The sequence below is a fragment of the Nomia melanderi genome, chromosome 10, assembly GCF_051020985.1.
Source record: "Nomia melanderi isolate GNS246 chromosome 10, iyNomMela1, whole genome shotgun sequence".
Classification (NCBI taxonomy): Eukaryota; Metazoa; Arthropoda; class Insecta; order Hymenoptera; family Halictidae; genus Nomia; species Nomia melanderi.
This window is the reverse complement of record NC_135008.1, coordinates 8,028,888-8,052,541: the sequence shown is the minus strand read 5'-3', so window position 1 is coordinate 8,052,541 and position 23,654 is coordinate 8,028,888. Positions and strand designations below refer to the sequence as shown.

Below are 23,654 nucleotides of genomic sequence, written 5' to 3'. Positions count from 1 at the left end.
GCACAAGTTCGCAGCATTGTTCTTTACTTCATCCATCATCGAGGCATTCAACTGAAGATACACGTAAACGGACTCGGAAATAATTACAAAAAGTAATTGCGTATTATAATAAATGTTATTTCACATGTAGAATTACATAATTTACAAGCCGGAGTAATGACAACGCTCCATTTGTCCCATTATTGTATCCAGCTTCATCTAATATCTTTATACTATGAACCGAATAAATTGCAGTTTTTAAAATCCTCATTATACTACAGACAAAAATATGATATCTAATATTTACAAATGAGGTGTGTAACGCAAGCTTAACAATAAGTTCCCGAATCACTCGATATACATATATATATATATATATAATATATGTGTATAATATAATATATATATATAGACAAGTTCGTTACAAGACGGCACAGTATGCGAACGTCGACCCGGGACGTCCGCTTGTCTAAAAATTATCAACAATTACGAGACACGTTCTTCCCAGTGCACGCCGGGCCTGTTTTATCGTAAAAATTACGTTTTTCTTTCTTTTATTCTATAGAAATATTTTGTCACGTCGCAGCATCGCTACGCTGTGCCCTGTTGTAAGAAGTTGGTTGCTCTCCCCTTGCGCAACACACAACGAAACTTATGCGTATCTGTCCGAGATATCCGTCGAATAAACGTCTAAGATCATTGTTGTTCGTTTTAGTTGCTCGTCACACTATTTACATGCGAGTATTTTACCTGAAAGTAGCGATAAAATATACAGGACACATCGAAACCACAGTGCAACGCGTACAAGCTAGAAGAGCTCATTGAAAGAAACGACGATTTACTCTTTTCAGTGCAATAATAAATATTCCTTGAAATCAGCAAACCGATTAATTGCTTTCTCCTTTTCCCTTCTACGACTATCTTACGTATACCGTAAGTAAACATTAGGTAACGAATATTGATACAAATAAAGATTTCCCAAATTCTCCCATAGAAGCTAACATAAAAGAATCCACATTTCACTGGAAACCTCGAAAGAACATTAAAAAAAAACGAAAATCTTAACACATTAAGGACCGCTCACGAGTTTTCTCGTGTTTCGCGCCTCGTATGTTTCACGCAATGTCACACTTTTAAATAAAATTCTATGATAATCATTAAAAACCAATTTTTTTTAATACTTGCCTAAAATACATCCTATTTTACAATTTCTGGATTTCTCTATTTTACAAATAAAAAAGTAATGAGAATTTTAGTAACGCGCAGGCTTGCCTAAGAACGTGCGCGCCTAGGCGTATGTCTTATAGATTTCTCAGCGGTCCTTAACGTGTTAAAAGTTCTCCCTTCATTTTACAGTGCACTCTGCAAAATCCACAGTTCAGTGTCACAGACTTCCAAACGACTTTCATTAAAATACATCCGTTTCCTTTAACCAGCTCCACTGTCGTGCAGTTCGCATTTGTGCTTTCGAAACATCTTGCACAGGGTGTTACAGCATAGTGACACGATCGCCAAACAGGAAACGCTTCACGGGAAAACGAGTGGAAAGGTCTAGGGTAAAATGCTTTCGCAGACCCTGAATGTTCACGACGAATGCATGCGACGAATCGCTGTATCGGATAACACCTAACCAAGACCTAATCAATTTTACCCCAGACCGTCCACGATGATTTTCGCGAGGAATCGTTTCCTCGTCGATTAACGGTGCACCATCGATAACATACCGTCTTGTATAACATCTACCGCATCGATTATGATATATTACTTAAACACTGTAAATCAGAAAGCCAAAAGGGATTCGGAATGCTTGCAATAGAGATGCGTTCGAATTATGAAACGAATGTCATGTATACAGTCACGTGAAATTATTCTCGCGTGGATGAGTATGGTATTCAGTTTATCGCTAGTTGGATTCTCCTTAGAAACATTTACCATTGCCACCATCCCGTTCTTATTAGCATGGTGTACTCCTTACTCTATGTTAGATGTACATATGGTAGGATACTCCGTTGAAATGATACGTTACACGAAGTCACGTTCCGATAAGAGGGTGGAGTTTCAGCGAATGCGAACTCAATAGTGGATTCTCTGAGACACGAGTTGACTGTTGCCGGCCATTGTTCACTGTGAACGTCTACTTATATTCGGATCAACACGCAGGATGCTGTAAAATAATTATCGATACAAATATATATATATGTATATATAGTAATAATAATAATAATAATAATATATATAAATATATATATGTGAGTATTTTTCTTACGAGCTTCACCCCCCTCGATTCATCGTTCTCTTTAAAATCGTTACTCTTTTTTTAATCAATATGGCAGAATTTCTTAACATCGGTTTTATTAACATAAGGTCTACAAAAATTATTGCGTGTTACATTTCGTTACACCTTCAGCGTTAGTACGTTAGATCGTTTCCCTTCTCTTTCATCTTTTCCGTCTATTTTTTCTTTTTTCTCTTTTTCTTTCTTCTTTGTTACAATTTACACGCATCGATCAGTTACGGCAATAAATAGGATAGCCTTCAAATAATGCATTTAACATTCGCCATATTCTATGCAGGACGGCCAAGTTGAAAAACGTTTTTCTCTCTCTTTGTTTTTTTTTTACACATTCTCCTTTATCGAAGGATTAGAAGACGGTTTTAACTCGACACCGGGGAGCAAGTTTACGGGGTTATAAGGAAAGTAGCTTTTATGCGTTGGCTTTTCTCGGATTGATACACATTCCGTCGGTAAAGAATCGTTAGAAACGAAGGGAACCGAATAATATTCGATAAATAGAATGTTACTCTAGGCGATTAGAATCGAGTTGAATTTACTTTCTTCCGTTGACATTCGATTTTGTCCATTTCGTTTTGCCTGTACGCGGGGAGATGTTCTTGTCACGGCTTCTACGGGTGAATTCACGTTCGAGATCTTGATCGTTAAAGAATCACTTGCATTTCTTGGATAAGTATCAAATCAGCCCATCTTTCATCTGTTATTCACCCATTACATCTCTACTTATAAATAAGCTATAAATAATTCTTACCGTTAAACGTCTAGAAATAAGAAACGACATAATCAGAGAATTAATATAAATGTGAATGGAGAATCATCATGTTTCTCCTCGAGTGATTCTTAATTTTGCTACTTATACACATACAAATGTTCGGTTTAAGTGATATATCATTGGGAACGCGAACGAAATTGTAATTGTAAATCATATAATAGCACATTAAATTCGTAGCAATCTGTTTTAGATCGGTATAATATTTTTTTATTATCTTACTGGTGTCCGTAGAATTCCACAAATCTTTTATTAGGTACAATACATCTGTCAGACGTCCAACCAATATTGTTTCATAATTGTTTCAATCGATTCGAAGTACAAATTACTCGCAATATTGTACACGAAATAATCACGAGGAGTATCTTCAATGAATATTTTTCACTAATACGTATTCTCGAACGATGAACGTCACCGTACAAGCCGTGGCAAATATCTGTTACTCCTTGCAATGTCACCGTCTAGAAAAATACAGTTGTCGGACCGGCGGTAAGCTTAAAACAATGGAAAGATCAGAGATCATTCGGCCACTCGAAAACAGTGGAGGGACGATCAGAATTTTTATACAACAGCGTTGTTTGATTCTAAGTGGTGCGCGTCAAGTTTCAACGTTCGCGGATTTTCGGTAAATTATACATCCCGATCTCCGTATAAAATTATAGTTCGCTTTGTACACTTTCTTCACTATTATTTCGCCATTCTCGCCCCGAAATCGTGAATCCCGACGTTCGATCAAGAGTTTCATTTAGTTTACTTCTCATTTGTTCTTCCTCTCCCCCTCGAGTGTGTCACAGAACCGATTTATTACGCCGTTACACGTTCTACGATCGCGTTTCAACTTTATCACGGATTTTCGGACTATCGCTGACACCTTAACACGCTGACCATCGCGAATACGTGATAAATGATATTAAATGAAATTCACGAAAAATATTAGATTCATAACGCTAAAACCACCGAGCGGTTAAATTGCCTTTTTGAAATTTCTCTATAGAAACTTCAAGATTGCAACTGTTTAAACTTTAGTTGATTTATAATTCAGTTTGCGTACCGATGAATCAATTTCTTGAATAATTTCCCAGAGAAACATCTGTTGTCCTTTTAATAATTGCGAAATGAAGAAATCTGGTAGTTTTAGCGTTAAATACTAGTGTAAAATGCATTGCGAATTTTCCTTGAAATTCCAGTAATTCTTTCTTCTATTTATTTCAGATCATCGATGTAGCTTGACGAAACTGAAGTTATCAAATGCATCGTATCATGAGAAACACATTAAAAACAAAGCTTCCAATGTTTTAAGTAAAAACGATAACGGCACAATAATCAGAAATAACGAACATATTTGAATTTTAAATTGAGAACATTTGAATTAATCAGAATCCCGACGATCGGCGCGTTAAGGCAATTATCGCGGACAATTGCTAAAGCAGGAAGGAGGAAAGGGGATCCGCATCAGTCGTGGAATGTGTTTACGAGCGAAGTGCTAGCGGTTAATTTATTTTTAGCAATTTCTTACCAGGTATTAGGAATTCATTATCCGTGGCTTTCCGTTGTGAATGATCGTCTGTAATTTTGATTTTTATATCTATTTGATGCATCCGCGACGACTTGCCTCGTCGATCAGCTGCGACACGATTCTCGTCTCCTCTTAATGACGTGTAACAGAGGATTCCTCGTGCCTAATCTCTTTTTCTCATTTTCTATCGATCCACTAGCGCGATGATCAATGATATACTTGGCGTTCAATACGATTGATTGGCGATCAAGTTGTTCAGAATGACGGATATCGCTGGCAGAATTGGGCAGAGTGTGATTTAATCAGTAGCGTCTTATTAAGAACGATTAACGTTTCGATGTACCGTTCGAGGATGCGAGTAACTGCATTCCGATCGGCCGACTTAGACCCGGCTACGGCGATCGTTTGAACGATCGGGGGATCGCGAATGTCTTATTCAATTAGCGGGGAACAATTTCCGCCCAACTCTGGCCAATCGTGAAATCAATGAACCCGATCGATCATTTCGAGGATGAATTGAATTGACTGTACAGCGGTTCGAATCGCAAAAACAAGAGAACTTCAGGCGGGACAGTTTATTCTTAGTCCACGACGGGAACATATCTCTTTTTCTCCAGAACAGAAAAATATTATGCTCTATGTATATAGTTGAACACAAAGAACATATCTCTCTCTCTCTCTCTCGCTCCTTTCCTCGCGTGTCTCTGTGTATGCGTGTATTTGTGTGTTGGTGTACCATGTACGTGAATGTGTGTACTATGTGTGCATCTCATTTTTACACGAGTCTCAAACGAACTACTATTCTCGCACAACGGACATCCACGCGTCGAGGATCTCGATCTATCTCGTACACGCAATAAAAACCCAATTGATCGGCTTCGTTTCGCGTTTAAAACGGTTCGTATAATACACGCTAAACCTGTGATTCTCCCTTAACACGATGCAACACGTCAAGTGATCGAAACAAATGTTATTCGTTTTTTCTTCGTTTTCCTTTTTCTCTTTATTTATTTTTTTTTTTTTGTACGTTGCCGCGCGAACACGAGAATCGCATGCTCGAGACGCGCGTACAAATAAATCCCTATGATCCGATCTCTTATCCGCTAGAATTTTGATATGATGTAGTGTGAGTATATTCCTCGTAGACTGTGTTTAATGCAGGTGTATTTCACTTCTCGCTCTCCATATTTCTTCTCTTCCGTTTAATTCTGCTCTGCGTTTAAGAATACCGTTTATATACTTCATCTTTTTTTTTTTGCTCGTTTTCCTATTCAACACGTTTTCCGTCTCCTCGATATCTTTCGCACGTTTCCGTTACTCGTTTACTCGTTCGAACAGCAAAGAAAGTCGCTGGCGACAAATTCTTATCTGTTTTCCTTTTTTCCCCTTTCTTTCCGTTTTCTTCTCGACCGTATAATACACTATGCAACGTTACATATCGATATCCCTTTGTCTCACGATCTCCCGGAAGTATACCGTGCCGCCATGTTCTCGTCTCGTCGGTCGCACAGCTTGAACGCGCGACGTATTTCTGTTTCGACGGTGCTCGCGTGTGATCGCGCTCGTTAGAGGACACGACGAAACGAACAAAGAATAACGGGCGTACTCGGCGCGTTCGAGAAAGAGAAAGACGGAGGGCCATTTTGGAATCTTATCCCACGAAACAAGATGGCGCCGGACGCGTTCTACACGAAACGGTTCCTTTCCTCGCTGTCTCTGCCGTTCTCTCCCTCTTTCTCCCTTGTCTCCGTATAAACTGTTCCGTCGCTTTTGTCACTCGATTCCGTTACAATCGCGCGAAAGGTGATATTTGGAGCGATGCTCGCCCGAAACGAAGAGAGACGCGCGGTCGCGCGCGGCGAACGGTGGTTCCCGGCGACACGATCTCCATTCCTCTTTCAATCTTTCCCTTCTTTTCTCCACTACACCGTTGTTTCCCAAGATTTTAAAGTAATATTGCAACGTCAAAGGAACTGTACAACAAGCTTATTACAGAGCGGTTTTCTTTCTTTCTTTCTCTCTCTCTCTCTCTCTCTCTCTCTCTCTTTCTTTCTCTCTTTCACTCTCTCTCTCTCCCTCTCTCTCACTCGCTCTCTATCTTCTCGAGACGTCCGTCCATCCTTTCTCCCTTTTTCGATCACTTCTTTTCGTTACCCCGCGATCGAACGACAAACGAAAATCTTCGCGATCCCGTTTAGACGCCTCGGCGAACGATCGCTGATCGATCGGCGTCTAAACGCGACGCGATCAGGATACCGCGCTCGGCGGGACACGTTTCTGGACCGCTCTCTCGTCTCCCGACAGTCCACGTTACGTTACCTCGTGTGATGTGTTTTTTCTTTTATTCCCCGCAACTTTGTTAGAACTTACACGCTAAACAATTTGTTACTTTATAAACAGCATTTCAGAGATAATCTACGGTCTTAACGTTTACTCCATTAAAAAGAAACGCAGAGAAGGGGGACGGAGGGGGAGGGTTGAACGAAGGGGAATAGAAAATGAAGAAGAAAAAAAAGAAAACGAAATGTATGAACAAACAGAGGTGGTACTTGCGAAACCTCGATTAATCACCGATCGCAAATCGGACGAAGGTATAATAAAACGTTAAGTTCGCTGGTGTTCGCTAGTCCCATAAACCCGTTCATAGGCATTCACGTTACATCGGTATATTGTTCGAATAAAATTCTCGATCGACAAACAACTGTTTCGCACACCTAACCCTTTCCTTTATTCTATATTCTTCTCACCACTCGGGGTAATGGTTATGATTATAAAATAGAGTTCGGTTCTTAAAAAAAGTTAATACATTTTCAAGCATCCTATGTACATCCTTTACATAAATAATCTTTCAGGGATACGCGCGCTGCAATTTGATCATCGAAATATTTCAGACTGCAAGATTTATGCACCTCTAACGCATATGAGAAGCTGTACAAATGAAATGTGAGAATTTTAAGAGAATTCCATTCTTCATCCTGCGAGTCGGTCTAGAAAAATATGATTCTGCATAAATATGTACAATCCAATGATTTCTTTCGAACGATTCAATCGATAATACAGAGTAAAACAGTTCCGGTGCTGCCGCCATTTTGATTTCCCGCGACATCTCGTCCGCGACCCCAGAATCATGCGTGCGAACAGAAAAATCAAAATTTTATACTCGAAATCTGAATATTTCGTTGCGAATAAAAGGTTTCCCTCATACGCATCTTAAAACTTTTAAAACATCGTACAGACGAACGTTCGGAGACCTCGGTAGCGATTTAATCTCGCTGGAACAAGCTTAATAAAAGTCATTGCATACTCGGCGAAACATGATTTCCGTAAAATTTATACTCCCTCCGTTCTGCGGTATGGCGTAACGCTTCTTATAAAATAAAAGGTTTCTTTAAAATCCGAATGGAACCGTGATAAAATCCGCGGGGGGGGGGGGGGCAATTACACAGAAAAATAGGTACTGCGTCGTGGCTTTCTTTGTACATCGCTAGGAAAACCGGCGATTTGCGGTTTGCACGAGGGAATCCGCCTGGCGAGGGGTTCATGAGTCGAGCGAATACCGTGAAATTGGTAGAGAGACCTCGAACGCGCGAAACGACACCGAGGCTCGTCACGGAATAAATTAAATATAACACTGCTTCATTCCGATGAGTTTCCACTACGTAAGAACATTATATATATATACACGTGTTATGCATCGGTAAGAGTCATAGTTACATTACAGTAGTAGTATAGATCGAGTATAGAATAGGCTACCAACTTATCATAAACGGTTTGGTTGTACCTAACTATATAATAATCAATACTTCTGTATAGGGTACAGTTGCCTATAACGTTCAATTGATCGTTGGCTCTGACGAATCACGTTCTAGGCCCGATCGATTAAAAATTGGACGGGTGGAAACAGAATAAAGGGGGGTTTCGGGGGGGTGGGGTGGGGCAGGCTCGGGGAGATAGATGGTCAAAAATCCTTAAGATGTACAAGGGGTCAGTGGGGAACAACGGGGGAGTGGGACCGACGATAAGGTGAATAGAGGTCTGTGGGGATTGGATAAGGAGATGAAGGATCTAACAGGAAATATATTTGAGTTTTTATTTAATCATAACTACCATTAGAGATCCAATGTTCATCAATGTTTTTTTTTTCGTTTCCTCTGTAATCTTATCCAGAATACTAAACTCTCAAAGTGGCGTCATAATATTACTTTAAATTCATGATAATAAAGTCTATCGTGTATGAGAGTTTAACTGTGTGTCAACATATCTCATACCATTATATATGTATATATATAAATATATATTTATACATATATATTTATATATTTATATATATATATAAATATATATGTATATATATATAAATATAATTTTATATATATATAATATATTCACTACCTGCATATCACAACATAAATTTACTCTCTCCTCGACCGTTCAAACGCGGACACGCACACTCATACTCACGCAACATACACACACGATCCCGTTCTACGTAAATTACTATATAACGCTGCGGTAGTCGGATAGTGGTTGAGTTTCGAAGCATTGTAGCGCCGTACCAGAGAGAGAGCGTTATCATCTCCTTACCGATCACTCGAAAACACGCCTTTAATCTCTTCCAAATTTTATCTTACTAATTTACCATACTCCTCTTCCACTCTCATCCTGCTTGTCCTCCCTCGCACGAGAGTGATACAGTGGTTCACGGTGGGGACGAGCAACGCTACACGAAAACTCCCCGGCACGCGTGACGTTCGGTTCGAATTTCGCAACGCCGCTGATACACGCGTGCGCGCCACGATGTCACGCGTACCGACGTCGCACGCCGCCACCGGGTATATACACATCGATATATCCTGACACGTACGTCCCTTATCGCAATTGTCAATAGATCTCACCCGGCGCGTGCACACTGATCCTACCACGTACACCATTTACCGGCGAACATATCCTATAGCCGTGTGATGGGTGTGTGTATGCGTATCTCTGTATACATGTATAAGTGTGAGTGTGTCTGTACGTGAGAGTGGTGGTGTGTGTCAATACATCTGTGATTTGGCTCTGGCACGTCGATCTTTCCGTCCATCGTTCCCAGGATCAACGCCGCTAAATGATTCGAGATCCTGCTCCCGGAATTTGTTCGTCTAGAAACGTAAAACGAACGAGAATCGGCTCGTTTGTCCGGGACGGCGGTGCGCCATCATTCTTCCCGTGGTTTCCGGTACTCGCGTGCGCGCGCGCGCGCGCCGCGGCCGAGCCTACGAAACCATTTTCGCGCGATCGGTGACAAACGGTACGATCTCGTTATCCTCTCTTCCATTATTTTCACCTCGCCCCGCTCCGCTCCGCCTCGCTTTGATCCGCTACACTGCTCGCGAGCTCAGCCACTAACAATTATACATCAGCATAAAACCTTAGAAACCATGGCTCAGCCTGAACGCGTGGCGCTGGTTCGCGCTGTACCACCTCACGGGATCCAGGGCAGCCGGCGAGTTTTTAAAGTATGCGACAGGAAGCTGAGCAGCAACTACTTCCGCCGCCTTTACTTTTTTGCCTCTGATCTGTAACAGAGAAATCGGATTGTTATTTACGGTTAGATCGATTCCGTTCGAGCAGTCGAAAATGTTTTTCGTCGAACATGGTAGCTCAATGGCGAAATATGGACCTTGGATTTCATTGAACGGTTACTGCTTAGTAATTCTGCTAAACATTAACGATACATTCTATTATTCTGCAAAGGAGAAACAATCATGACTGCACCCTTTGCACCCGGAAGTTTTTCAGTAGAAATATTCAACACTTCTCTATCAGATAAACATTCTTCGTAACATAAATATATTAAGAAACGAAGCTGTTCTACTTCAATATCTCACGTACCGATACATTATACAAATCTTCTAAAACATAAGACTTTATAATTCTCTTATATTATTTCAAACAATGACCTTGAGTCACCTCTCAAGTGCAAGGGGTCCAATTTAAAAGAGTCCTCAAGGTATCTTCAGTACGTCCATCAACACGATCAATATTAAACAACTTTCGCAAAGCGTTTCTATTGTTCCAGAGCCTGTTCTGAGGCTGCTGCCTCGGTATAAGGGAAATAAAGTCGACAGGGGATACGCGGCGTACGCGTATTCTCTGTAACCGTGCGTGGCGTCGTGCAACGCACACGTTTATCATTTCAACTAAATGCAACGTTTCCGCCGCGGCAAGTCGCAATTCTTTTCCGTGGGGCGGAGGACCGTTGTCCTCGGCTTCCGCAAGCGGACCGTAAACCGGGGTAATATTTTTCTTTCTCCGTTTCGTTCCCCCGCGAAGGAAACGCTGGATAAGTATCGCTATGAATTGTCGTGCCCACCGAGCGTAAAGGAAACTTGTCAGCGGCAACGACAACGCGAAACAGTACCTCGAGAAGTGAACGGCAATTAGGTACCGTCAACTCTCTGTTCCCAGCGACTCCATTTTTTCCCGTTTCCCTCTCATTTTTCTTTTCGTACTTTCGAGATCGGCTCGGGAGTAGGCGGGAGCGGATCAAGGACCGTGGTTCGTGGATAACAGGAGTCACTTCGGATTTTAGGGTGCTCTGTGGATCAGCTCTCGAGATAGCCATCGCTGACACTGTCTGTGTCGTCGGGCTGGATGTGCATGTGTTCACCGTTTGGCAGAAGACCTGTAATTGTTAGAAACTTCAGTCGAACTGTTTTATCCTGCTTTTCTATCGGTTTTGACGTTGAAGCGAGGAGTAAGTGGGTATTCGTGGTTTGTTGGGTGGAGGATTTAACACTCGATTATGCGAGAGAATGTGAAACGTGTAATCGCAATGTGACTTACATTAGGCTTGGAAATTTGTATTTCTCATCGCATGAGTCGAGATAATTTTATTCGATGAGCGATTGAAGAGAATTGTTGTATCTTTTATACGATAGATATTTAGTGAATAGATTAGTCGTTTGTTCAGTGTGTTTGATCTAGCAAAAGTGGAAAAAAACAAATGTTTTTAACTTGATAATTTTTGCCCGGAGTTCAGCAAATTGTTGCATTATTCATGGATCATGTTGAATTGAATTTTATGTCGAATTAGTGGAACTTATTCGAAGAGATATTGAAGTGAAGTTTTTACTTTTGGAATTTTTGATCACTTTATGTGTCGTCACAAGATGATAAATTCTGTCTCTCGTGAAAGAAGAGGAATATATTCTTAATTTTGTCGCTGGGCGAAATAGGAAATTCTGATTATAGTCTCTGAACAATTATTCCACAGGATTGTCATCTCGTTTAAATTAGTATGATACGCTTTCAGAATTCGTGGCATTTTCCTTGAAACGTCCTGTATGATAACTGCGTATTTCGATTTTGTAACCGAAGTTCGTCCGACACAATTAAATAGTTCACTCACCGAATCATCGCGAACAATGGGACCGTATTCAAAGATATCACGAAAGTCTGAATCTCGATCAGCTACTGCGCGCACAATGGCGTAACCACATTTTTATGTAACTCCGAATCTAATTACTCAACGGCGATTACCATACAGAAGGAAAATGCGCAGCGCGTAATGGGAAAACGGGAATACGAATTTGATTGGATGCGAGGAACGGTAAATGTACAGAGTTCTCTCATTATTTGCCGCGGGCACGTGAGTTGCGCGTTTTGCCGTCATTTCGGAGGACATCCACTGCGGAATTATATCGAAAATTAACATTTCCATTCCTAAAAAAAATATCAGTGAAAATATATTTAATCAAATCAACGTTAAATCAAAATGTTTCCCAATTCTTTAACAACTGATGCATTACTACCTCGACCACCTGGACCACTTCCCTATCACACAACTCACAGTTTTCATCCATCAGCCAAGAAAGAATTACAATTCAAACATTATTTAGTAACAGTTTAACACGTTGACTGCCACGAAAGAATTCAGAGTTTTATGTATTGTTTATTCTTTCGTAGGAAAGATAGAAAGGAACGATCACCTCTTTTTTGGCATTGCGATCATTAGGTTACATTATTATCTATGTATGTACGCTATTGAACATTGTCATTCGACGTCAGCCGTCTGACAAATTATAATTGTTTCCAAGTAATTTGGAAGCTCCGGTCATCGGCGACCACCGTGGCAGTCAACGTGTCAAGTCGATTTCGATTTGAACAATTATGCGAATGGATATTGTAATACTCTAATTGCAAAGCTACAATTTCCGCGATCTATACAAACGAACATAATTCCCTAGAACTAACAGAATAAACTGCAAAACAAACGTCCGTAAATCTAGTGTTAATATTCAACGAGATAACCATTTAATTAAAAATCCGAAAAATATACTGTAAACTCCCTGCACGGTGCATTGCGAACGCTAACCAACCGTAAACAGAATATATTGATTTCAAATACACAAGGTTCAATGGGGTAGCCCAGAAACACTCCGCCCATCGTGAATGCATGAAGTACGTAACGTTTATTTTCCATAAAACGTTGTTCCACGAATCGTTCCGAGATTCAGAAGTGACACGTCTAATCGAATACGGGGAGGCAGACAAGAGGATACCATATGCCACTTGTCGCGAGGCTACACGGATAACGAGCTCGCCGCGCGAGGAAGAACAATGCGTTCGGCTCTGTGTAAAGACCGTTGCGATATTTATTCTGCGAATTACGTGAGCCGTGCGTAATAAAACGCAGCAGTGCTTCCTTTAACTGAGGCATACCCGAGTAGGTCCTTCGCAGACAAGAGCCGCCTTCGGGGCTCGCGAGCGAGGCGGTGAGCCACGCGAAGAGCCGAAGACATAAAAGAGTAGGGGTCCGCTGTGTTATGTGAGTCAAGCCCCTACGGAGGGTCCTCGTTTGAGCAGGGAACACGCGCTAGCGGCATTCGCGACACCGTCCAACTCGCAGATTGATTGGGGAGACTTGCAAGGGAAGAACCCTAATTATCCACCCTTAACACTGGAACTACAGAGCGTTTAACATGATTAACCGTTTGCGGCCGAATGTCGGCGTAATGGCGGCTTCCAGCTTTCGCGTGTGAAATCGAAAGCTGCTGATGCGACACTTTGTTATTAGAATAATTGGAGATTGATACGTGGCTTTCTACTTTTTTAGTATTCAAGGCATCGATGCGTTTTTAGATTTTCATAGGCGAGTTCCTAAATGTTTGGAAAATCCTCGTCTGCGAGGGGCTAGTATGCTTCTGAAAATTGTGAGAATTGATTTTTCTCGGGTTCTTCGTATGTTCTTCGTAAGGAAGCGAAGCTATTTATTTTTATAATCGTTTCGAATACTTGATGCTTTTAAGATATTGATAATTGCGTAAGGAGAAAGTTGGAACTCGCTATTTTTACGGATACGGTAGTTCCAGCGTTGAGAAACAGGTTTTGTTATTTTCCCAGGAAATGATCAAACAACCATGAAAATGGTACCGGTACAAATGTGTAGCTGTCTCGATAGGGGTGAAATAGAATTCCTCGTGAAAGGATCGTCTAGGTCTAGAGAAATTAAGAAATGAGTTTTTTCAGATGTCTCTTTTAAAGAAGTAGCAACGGAAGTAGCCAAGAAAATTGATTTCTTGCTGTTTGTGCCCTAACACTCATATTTATACTTCGAAAGCTGCCTACGTGATTAGCACAACTTTAATTTCGCAAAGGACACGAAGTTACTTCGCGTTTGAAGGAAACAATCGAGTAACTGTTAAAGCTGTTGCAAATATTTTTAAACCCTGTAACAGACCGTGTAACAGAGAACTGCACGCGCACGCCGAGGGAAGTTGTAAAATGGACTTCAAGGGTAATCTGTACAGGGTGAAAACCGATACTAGATTCACGCATGGAAAACCGTTGTTAAATGACAAGGTACTGGGAATCGTGAAACCTATTTATGAAGGGCTGACAGGTGCTCAAATGCTGGAACGATGTCTTGATGCGATTACACTAAATAACAAAAGGGCTTGTCCCAGCCACCAGAAATAGCCAACATCGCGCCATTCGTTTTTCATTGTCTATACTCCCAATAAATCTTTGAAAACGCATAGTTTTACTACAAACCATAGCCAACGATATAATTTAATAACTCCTAACACGACAGACTTAACCCTTTGCACTCGGAAGCTTTTCACTAGAAACATTCGACGCTGTCCGATGAGTCTTAGACGATACTGTTTGAAACGAACAAATGAGAAAACATACTTAACACACTGAATGCCGCACGATTCCATACAGTAAAATACACAAAATGATAAAAATATGATATCGAACCATGTGATTGAATTGCATTATTATTATTGCACGTTTATCTGGCTGAATATCACGAAATTAGATAGCATTATTTGTAACATAGAAATGTTTCCAAATAACCATCGTTTAATCGAGTGAACTATAGTAATTCGATTTGGTTGGGGATCACCGGTGACCCCCACAGCATTCAACGTGTGTTCATTCACACTCTGATGCATTATATTATAATTAATATTACATAGAACTCTTTGTAATTTTGTTATATCGAATCAGATGGTGACTGAGAGTCACCTCTCGAGTGGAAAGAGTTAATTATTTCTATCACAACAGTCGCAGGGCGTGAAACAAGTTATCGATATTTAACAAAGTTGACTCCACGGCGACGAATACTCTGGCATAGCTCTATGCTTTTTGCTAATATTTTCTAAAAATATTCGTATAATCCAAGTATACTGCTGCTGCTACGAGTAGGCAGACTACCCACAAATTGAAAAGTCAGAGAGGCAAGGGGATTTCTCCATTTACGATGCTCGGACCTCAGTCTTCGACGCAAGATCATTACTAGCCGCGCGGCAGTAACAAAGGACACAAGCGAGATTGAGTGCGACGAAGTGAGATGTAATACAGAACGAAGTTGGCGGCACTATGAACTTTGATCTCTATCGTTACGTCTCACTCTGTCGCACTCAGTCTCGCTTCTGTCCTCTGTTACCGCTGCGCGGCCAATACCGATCATGCATCGAAGACTGAGGAGACCCGAGCATCGTAAATAGAAGAGTTCCCCTGCCTCTCTAACTTTTCAGCTTGCAGGTAGTTTGCCAAACCGTCGAAGCTACTCTATAACGCACAATGGTACATCAATAATAAAGAAAACATTCCTATAATTCTTCCTAAGAACCCAAATATCGACTAGACAGGATGATCTTAAGCCGCCAACTTGATTCCGCTTCCCGTCGTCTCAAACTCATGAAACGTACACCCGAACAGATTTCAGTGTTCGCGCCATTTAAACGCGCCCCGATCGGCCGCCGTCGGGCGGTCCGAGCTGAAAAACATGGTCGTTCAACGGAAAATCACGAAGAAAGGTCTCCGCCTCCGGTCTCGTTCCGGCCGCGGGCAGGAATACAAAAGAAACCGGTGGGCCGGGCCACCGTTGATGATTTACCTTGAGAGTTAGGCTCGGGAAGATTCTCTCGAGGGACCAGATGCATCACCGTGGTTTTTCCGAAAGGAAGCCCAAGAGCACCGAGCGTGACATTGCTGTGCAGAAAACGGCCCTGGTAGATTAACCGCAGGATCTCCGCTTTGGCGACTGCCTCTTCCGCCCAGTCTGAAAGACAAAAGAGTACCCGTCATCAGCTATCGGCGACCTTGCGACCGGCGTGTTCACGGTTTTCCATCGCGGCCGCCGGAAAATCGAGGGAATTTCGCGGCCGTTCAGCCGGAAAACGCGGATACATCGACATGCACCCTCCCGTTCCACCGTTCCGCCGTGACGAACGTGAAATCCACCCCTTATTTCGAACTCCCCTTCCGGGATCCCGCGTCCCGATAACGAACGAGACGCGAACATCTGCGTGGAAATCCGTGATTTTCGATCCGATGAGTTTCTCGATTCCTTTTTCAATTGTTCCCCGGCCGGTCTTTTGGGAATGAACTGTCGGGAAAGGATTCCGCGTGACGGAAAAAATTGTTCACCGTGCGGGCCGGATGCAGTGTTTTACATGGAAATTGCGACAGCGGATAAAAACGACCTTTTTTTTTCGTATGATTTGGGGTCGTTGGTTTGTCGGGGTATGCTGCGCCAATGAGTGATGCATGTTCCTTTTATTCGGACAGTGTAGCCGGATTGGGATATTTGGATGCTGTTTCCTACTTGTAAAAATATCGGGATGCTTTGGAAGGTGGGAAACTACGTTTCGTTTGTTTAAAGGTGAATTGATTTGAGAAGAGGGTGTCACTTATTGATTTATCCGGCGTGTAACACTAGGAAAAGTGAATTTTAATGGGTGGGATTGTTTTTAGGTTGTTTAATAAATATTTGGTGTTTGGTGTGTTTTCTGTGGGTATGAATATCAACGGTTCCTGTGTTATAGAACTATTAGACGACGAAACTGCATCGTTGAACCTTAATAGACGTAACAGGCAATTTCTTTTCTGTTGCCTTTTTGGTTCTTCAAGGAAACATCTCGTAAAGGTTGATACGCGTTCCCCTTTTTTCTTGTACAAGTTGGAAACTACAGCATTACGCACATAAAACAAGCCGTTAGCATAAAAGCGTTATGGCCTTTTATACCGAAATGAAAAATTTTCATCGTGGTCTTTACTTGAAACGCATTTCTGCAGCTTTATAGGACATTAAAAACCATTAAGTCTCCGATGTTGCGGTTTCCTCGATAACCACTGTAATTTCCACGATATTCAGGAACAAGGGAAAGGACACGTTAATATTTCAGGGTTGCTTTTATCGCGACGAATCAAGATGTACTAAAAGAAAAGAGAACTACGTACGAACGAATAATATAAGAATTCCAAGTATTTACATTTAATCAACTCTTCGAGAAGCAATTCCAATGAAAGCTCGAATCAGCTTTCCCAGCAAACAATGATCCTTTAATCAAATACGCTAGTGTTTCGTACTTCCAGAACTTCAATGCTTTTAGTCGCTTTCACATTATTGCAATTTAGTCGGAATGTTCCTGTAGTGCTGAAATTCAATGCACTGTTGACAAAGCACGATCTTCAGAGGTTCCCGGTTGACTAGCAATTAGCGTCTTTCGCGAAAACCGACTGTTGGGAGGGGACTTGATGTCTAGCGGAACACCACAGAAAGAAGAAACATTTTTCGTTAAGTATTTTGTTTAATTCTCGATTACTTACGTATAACCGTACACGCGAACAACAAATTAGTTTGTTTAGTAGAATCAAAAACAAAATGAAATGGAAAAACATGAAAACTGACCAATTAGTCCTGCATTAGTCCTGCATTATGTACTATTAGGAGAAAACTTGACGTCTATCGATATGACAAAGGAGCAAGACAGGTCTTCGTCCAAGTATTTTATTTATATTGTGTTACTGCACAAATTTTGACGTTTTTCTAGGTGGTTAACGAAAGAAAAATGTTTTTCTTCGAAACAAGTAACATCTGTTTTCAAACTGTTATTACGTGTACAAAGCGCACTTCTACCTTCGTTGTTACTTGGTTTTGCCTTAGCCAGAGAACAGTTGGGAACTCTTCTTTTTATTTCTTATAAAAACACGTCAAAACTTTGGCATCGACCCTATAGCTTCGATTGTTTGCGTGCAGCTGTATCGATGAACAGCAAGTTAGTATCGAGAATGAAATGAAAAAACGTGAGAACTAACCTAACCAATTAGACCTGCATTCCTCAGACTATCCAAGTGATCTCCCAACAGTTCACGCGGAAGGAAGATCCGTGGAACAGGAAGCGGCACTTTTTATAACACGCTAAGCGGCCCTTTTATCTTTATGTAATCGCGACGATTTGCATGGAGGCGGCGAGGGGTCGGTCCGCGACAGGATTACGTCGGTCGCAACGTTATTCGAAACAGCGAATAGTCCCGCCGCAGTGGCTTAATGAATTTCCAAGGAGTGCCAGCTAGTTAATGGAACGTTCCATCTTACGGCCAGGATCTAGTATCGCCGCGGCACTCTTCCGTCCCCGAAAGCCGACGTAATTCATGTACAACGGCTCGAGGGAGAGCAGAAGTTGCGGCCGATGAATGGATTTCAATATTAAACGAATGTTCTGCTTCCCTCCGCTCTATCCAGTGATTTATGTCTCTGGGACTCCATTCGAAGGAATAAAAAACTAGATTCGTTTCTCCGTCGTTCGATGTATCAGGTTGCGTTTACATCGCAGTTACGATATTCGATGAGAGCGTAAACGACAGTGAACCATAGAAATATTCCGTTGAATATTTAATAATTCCGTTAATAATCAATCATTCCGTTCTGTCGCTACAAAGCATAGATGCCCACTATTTCAATAGCCCAATCGCTGTCGTACAGACAGAGAAATTAATTATCACTGCTACAGTGATTGAACAACTAAAATCGTACAAAGGAAATCACGATTGCTTTGAAAAAATGAGATTATCTACTATAAAGTATTTACTATAAACGTACCAAAGAAATCTACATTGAATAGCTTTCGCCGACGTTAGAATCGACGCTTTCTTCGCTGATATCGCAGCTGCGATGTCAACGCAGCTTTAGAGAAATAGCTAATTCGGTTCCCTTCCGTTTCCCGAAGCGAATTCCGCAATCCTTTTTTCGTTTACCGAGAAGTGGTGCATTTTTCATGGACGAAAGGGAGCGAAAGGACCGGTCCGCTTTTCACGGGCAATCTCTGTCACGTCGCGAGAGAGCGTGGACAACAGTTTCCGGTGACGTTTTGAAATTTTTACGCGAACCATTTCCACGCTGCACGCTTCTAATTGAATTGTATTGCAGTGATACGTCCCACGATAGACAGCGTTGCATCGCCGCCCCCCATATTCCGCGAGTGTTTTCAATTCTGGTTGTTTCGCGTCTCGACAGTGATGAACGAGCGAGCATTATCCCGGGGCGCTGCAGCGACGCTACGCCATCGCGGAATTTTTCCGCGCGCCATTTATACCGTGCACGGTTTTAAGAAATGGCGACTGTTCCTCACGCTGAGACATCTACCGATCCGGCAGCTACTTTCGCGGGAATTAACGAATACCGAGCGCCCGACGATTTATTGGGCCGCCGCTTGGGCTCCGTCTGCCGCCATTTTGTCGGTGGAAGCGATGTATCACGGTGTTAATTGATTCCAATGCGATCATCGGTGTTTGTTTGTATTATTGATATTCGAGAAGAAATAGGGAAATAAGATGATAACGCGAAATTATGGACGATGATTGCGATGATAAGAAAATAGAATAGTGATAAGTAGATTTTGTACTTTTTTAGTGGATATAAAACTTCTTAGAACTCCGGCAGCTTCGGGGTCGTGAAAGATGCAATAAGATTTCTTGCTGGCTGATAATACGATTTGAATAATTCCAGTCGTTCGAAGTACAAGGCGCAGCTTGATTTTCCAAAGATGGTCAGCTATAACTTACCTTCTGGCCAGTTTTCAAACACATGGTGTGCTATGTCCCCCGCGGAGTCGCTTGGACTGAATAGGAACTCTTTTGTCTTACCGCTGACAAGAATGAGGCGTAGATTTATCTGTAACAGAACCCGACAAAATACCGTTAATACGAATGTTATTTGTATCGGTTACGTTTTACTCTACTTAACTTAATAAAACAAATACCAGAAAAGAAAGAAACTGTTTGAATCTCTTACTTTCTGTCGAATATTAATTTCAATCATGTCTTAACAAATTTAGGATAATCACTGTACTATTATTAGTCATCTGCTCTTACAACAAGAAACAAGCAAAAAATCTCATCGAAATAGCCCGAGAAAACATAAAACAAACTATCTAATTACAGTTGTACTTGCATCAGTCCTCCATAGCTCTCGACGCAAGAAACGCTTCACAGATGCGTCACACCGCCTTTTACGACAGTTATTCTAATTAATTCTAAGCAACACAATTACAGTACCTAATTCAATAACAGGATTAGATAGAAGGTCTGCTTAATTCCCTTGACACAGTGAACCAACCGAAGGCTCTAGCCGCAATGCTAATACTCTTACTACCATCCTTGGTTTCGTGATATTTACTTGCGAACTAAATCGAAAAGAAAATGTCGGCCGTAAATCATTCACAGAGCCCTCCCTTTCACTGCAGAGCAGTGGACACACGTGTCGTAATGCCCATTCCCTTCGAACCATCCTGTTCGCCCATTAATTTTACATTTTCTCACTTTAACCCATCGCGGGCGAAGATTCTTTGAAATATACACAACCTTCAGCAGGCGACGCTAAATTATATACCAATCGCTTAAATAATAGAAAAAGCAGAAACTAAGTGCTGATCTCTTGCTGTTTGACTATTTGTATCATTTGTTTGCTACTTAGCCTTCGAAACATGAAAAATTTATCTCGCCGAAACGTCGACATTCGGCCGCAAAGGGTTAAATCACGAACGTTAGCTCGCGCACCCTCCCAGTTTGTATCTCTTCGCCGCGTGTCGCTTCAAGGGCCTGACCGGGGTTGCTTTGCGTTTCAAGGACAAAGCGGAGAGCACACTCGGGGAACACTGATAATAAAAAAGCTCGGAGAGGCAGCGCGGCGACACACGGGGAAAAAGGCGGCGCGGAAAGGGCGCGAACGGTATTTACGGTTCACGGTGTACGCACACATGGTTCCCCGCTTCTTATCTGTCTTTACTTGGAGGCCGCATGAAAAGGAATTAGAGACGACTTTTTTCCTAAACCTTTAAGCCGGAATGTCGCGTCCCAGTCACGTAGCCGCACCTCTGCACGCTGTATAACGTCGAAAAGCGTAATTCTTCTATGGGGGCGTAGCCGCGCGGTTAAAAGGCTCTGGAGCTTATCTCGCTGGCACGGGCACCGTTGCTGCCGATCTCCCCTGTTCTTGCGTTTCAGCTAATTAAATGTTTATTAAATTGAACCCCATTGAAAACTTGTCTTAAGGATACCATCAATTTCGTTGAGATATATTATTACACTGCCGCGACGTTTACACGCTATTGCGTGTAGATTCGAAGAAAGTCCTACTCGAGCGAACTTTAATGGAGTTTAATGTTTCCTTTGACCGGGAAACGTGAAATTCTACATGGAAAGGAGTCTTGGACATACAGAAGTTCTTCCGAGACCTCGCGCTTAAGGAAATATTTGCCAAGCACGCGTGCGGTTCGTTAATATCCTACTAAATAAAATTATCTTGCAAGGGCAGCCATCCGTCCGCGATGCATTAAAAATAAAAAAAAAGGTTATAAATCGCCGCGATCAACCCCTCCGTTGAACCGCGAAAAAAAAGAGATTACTCAGGGAACCGTCTCGGTATCTTTCAGGGAAAGTAACGAGGGTCCGGAATTCGTCCGGACGGACGGCACGAGATCCCCTTAACGAGACTTCAATTGGTGTCGTCGGTGGAAGCGTGGCGCGGAGAGCAGGCACGTTTCGTTCGCGCGACGACGGGGACAATTAAGACCGTATTAATCGTCTCGGTTTCTCCGTTTTTCGCCCTCCCTCCTCGTTTTCGTCTCGCGCGGACGAATTACGGTCAGTGGCCGGTCTCCGCCGCTCGCTCTCTCTCTCTCTCTCTCTCTCTTACTTTCTCCCGCTGGCCAGTGTCTTTCTCTCTCGCTGGCACTATCCGACGGACGCAAATTCAATTACGGTCCCGCGCGAAGACCGGCCAACGTAAATAATTACCGGCGAAGCCGGACTCGCGACCCGTGCAGAAGAGGGTAGCTGCCGCCGCCGCTGCTCGTGACCCCTTGCGGTTCCTGTGGCCGCGAGAATCCGCTGCGAGTTGTTGCGGCATAAATCATTGTCGCCGGGCTCGCGAATTATCGCCTGCCGACACGTAAGCTCTGTGCCCCTAGCCGCCCCTGCCATCGCGACTGCAACGCCAGATGTCGAAACCGTCTGAACTTTCGTGTTTCGTCGATAAAATTGAATCGGGGGCGGCCGATTTGAAACGCGGCTGATCGTCGACGCGATGAATGCTGGATAATTTCGTGGGGCAAAGTGGGTATTTACGTATTACGTGGGTTAACTTTGTTTTAGAGGAATAAAGTGTTGGTAATAATATTTATAATGATGATAAAATGTATTATAATATAATAGTTGATAATTAATAATGTGTTGTAATATTAGATAAATGTTAACTCTCTTTCTAGTGAGCAGAAAATGCTATTAACCCCTTGCCTTACGATTTAATTTCGTAGATGCATTTGTTGAAACTATTTATCGTTAATAATGCACTAGTAAAAGAAAACATTCTATGCCCTTTATATGCCTAGATTTAGTATAAACTATACAAATTGTTAACAAGAACAGTAATGTTTCATTTGAACTGAACACAACTCAATGGCATTTATGTTTGTTAACCAGTTAACTGTGTTTGACGAGTATACACGTCATCTTAAAACTCTTAATGGTGCTAACTTTTTTAACGATGGATTATTTATTTTTTGAAACAAACATGTAATTCTTCTCCATTTCGCTTTAGTTTTTCGCGAGGATATATTTTAAGTGCGTTCGGCCTGCATTTAACGAGTATACACTTCATTATTTGATTTTATTGTGCGCACAATGAAAGATTTTTCAAACTAAATTCCACACTTAACTGGTTAAACCATATTAGAAATCTTCGCCTGGAGTCTGACACGATGTTGTAAGGCAAGGGGTTAAAAGCACACTCCTAATACCTAAGGGATAGTTAGGGCTCCGCAAGTTTGCGCATACCCACTAAAAACTCCTCCAACAATCTTATCCGTTTTTGCTTAGGGTAGGTAAATACTAACCCAGACCTAATCCAAACGACTAACCAGCGAGAGCTTCAGTTGGGAAACAAAGATGAACCGTATAATACGCAAGTACCGTAGAGTATGCAGAATAAAAAGAACGAAACATGAAATTGTTTAATTGAATTACATTGTTATCGGTGCACTTTATCTTGCTGAATGTTACTGCATTGAGTGGCGTAATTTGTAATATGGAAATGTTTTCAAATAATCGTTATTCGATTGAGTGAATTCGATTTGGTTGGATCGCCGGTGAACTCCACGGAACGAAAAAAAAACTGTAGAATGTAAATTTTGAAATGCAATAACAGAGAAATGGAAATTTGGAAATTTATGAAATGAAATTTTTCCTCTGCGTCATCTGTTTCCTGAAATATTTTGAAACGTACATTTCCAACCCAAAACTTTGAGAACTGTCCTCATCAT

General features: G+C 41.8%; 1 protein-coding gene across 1 annotated transcript in view; it reads right to left on the bottom strand.

Annotated features, from left to right (window-relative positions):
• Positions 1–2,484: 2,484 nt before the first annotated feature.
• Positions 2,485–23,654, bottom strand: part of UBL3 (ubiquitin like 3) — a 125,149-nt gene continuing 103,979 nt past the window's right edge. The window contains exons 2-4 of the mRNA XM_031982942.2: positions 19,900–20,008; positions 15,950–16,114; positions 2,485–10,115 (exon numbers count right to left, since the gene is read on the bottom strand). Of these exons, the coding sequence (XP_031838802.1) occupies positions 10,051–10,115; positions 15,950–16,114; positions 19,900–20,008 (339 nt within the window). The 3' untranslated portion in view covers positions 2,485–10,050. The remainder of the gene's footprint in view (positions 10,116–15,949; positions 16,115–19,899; positions 20,009–23,654) is intronic.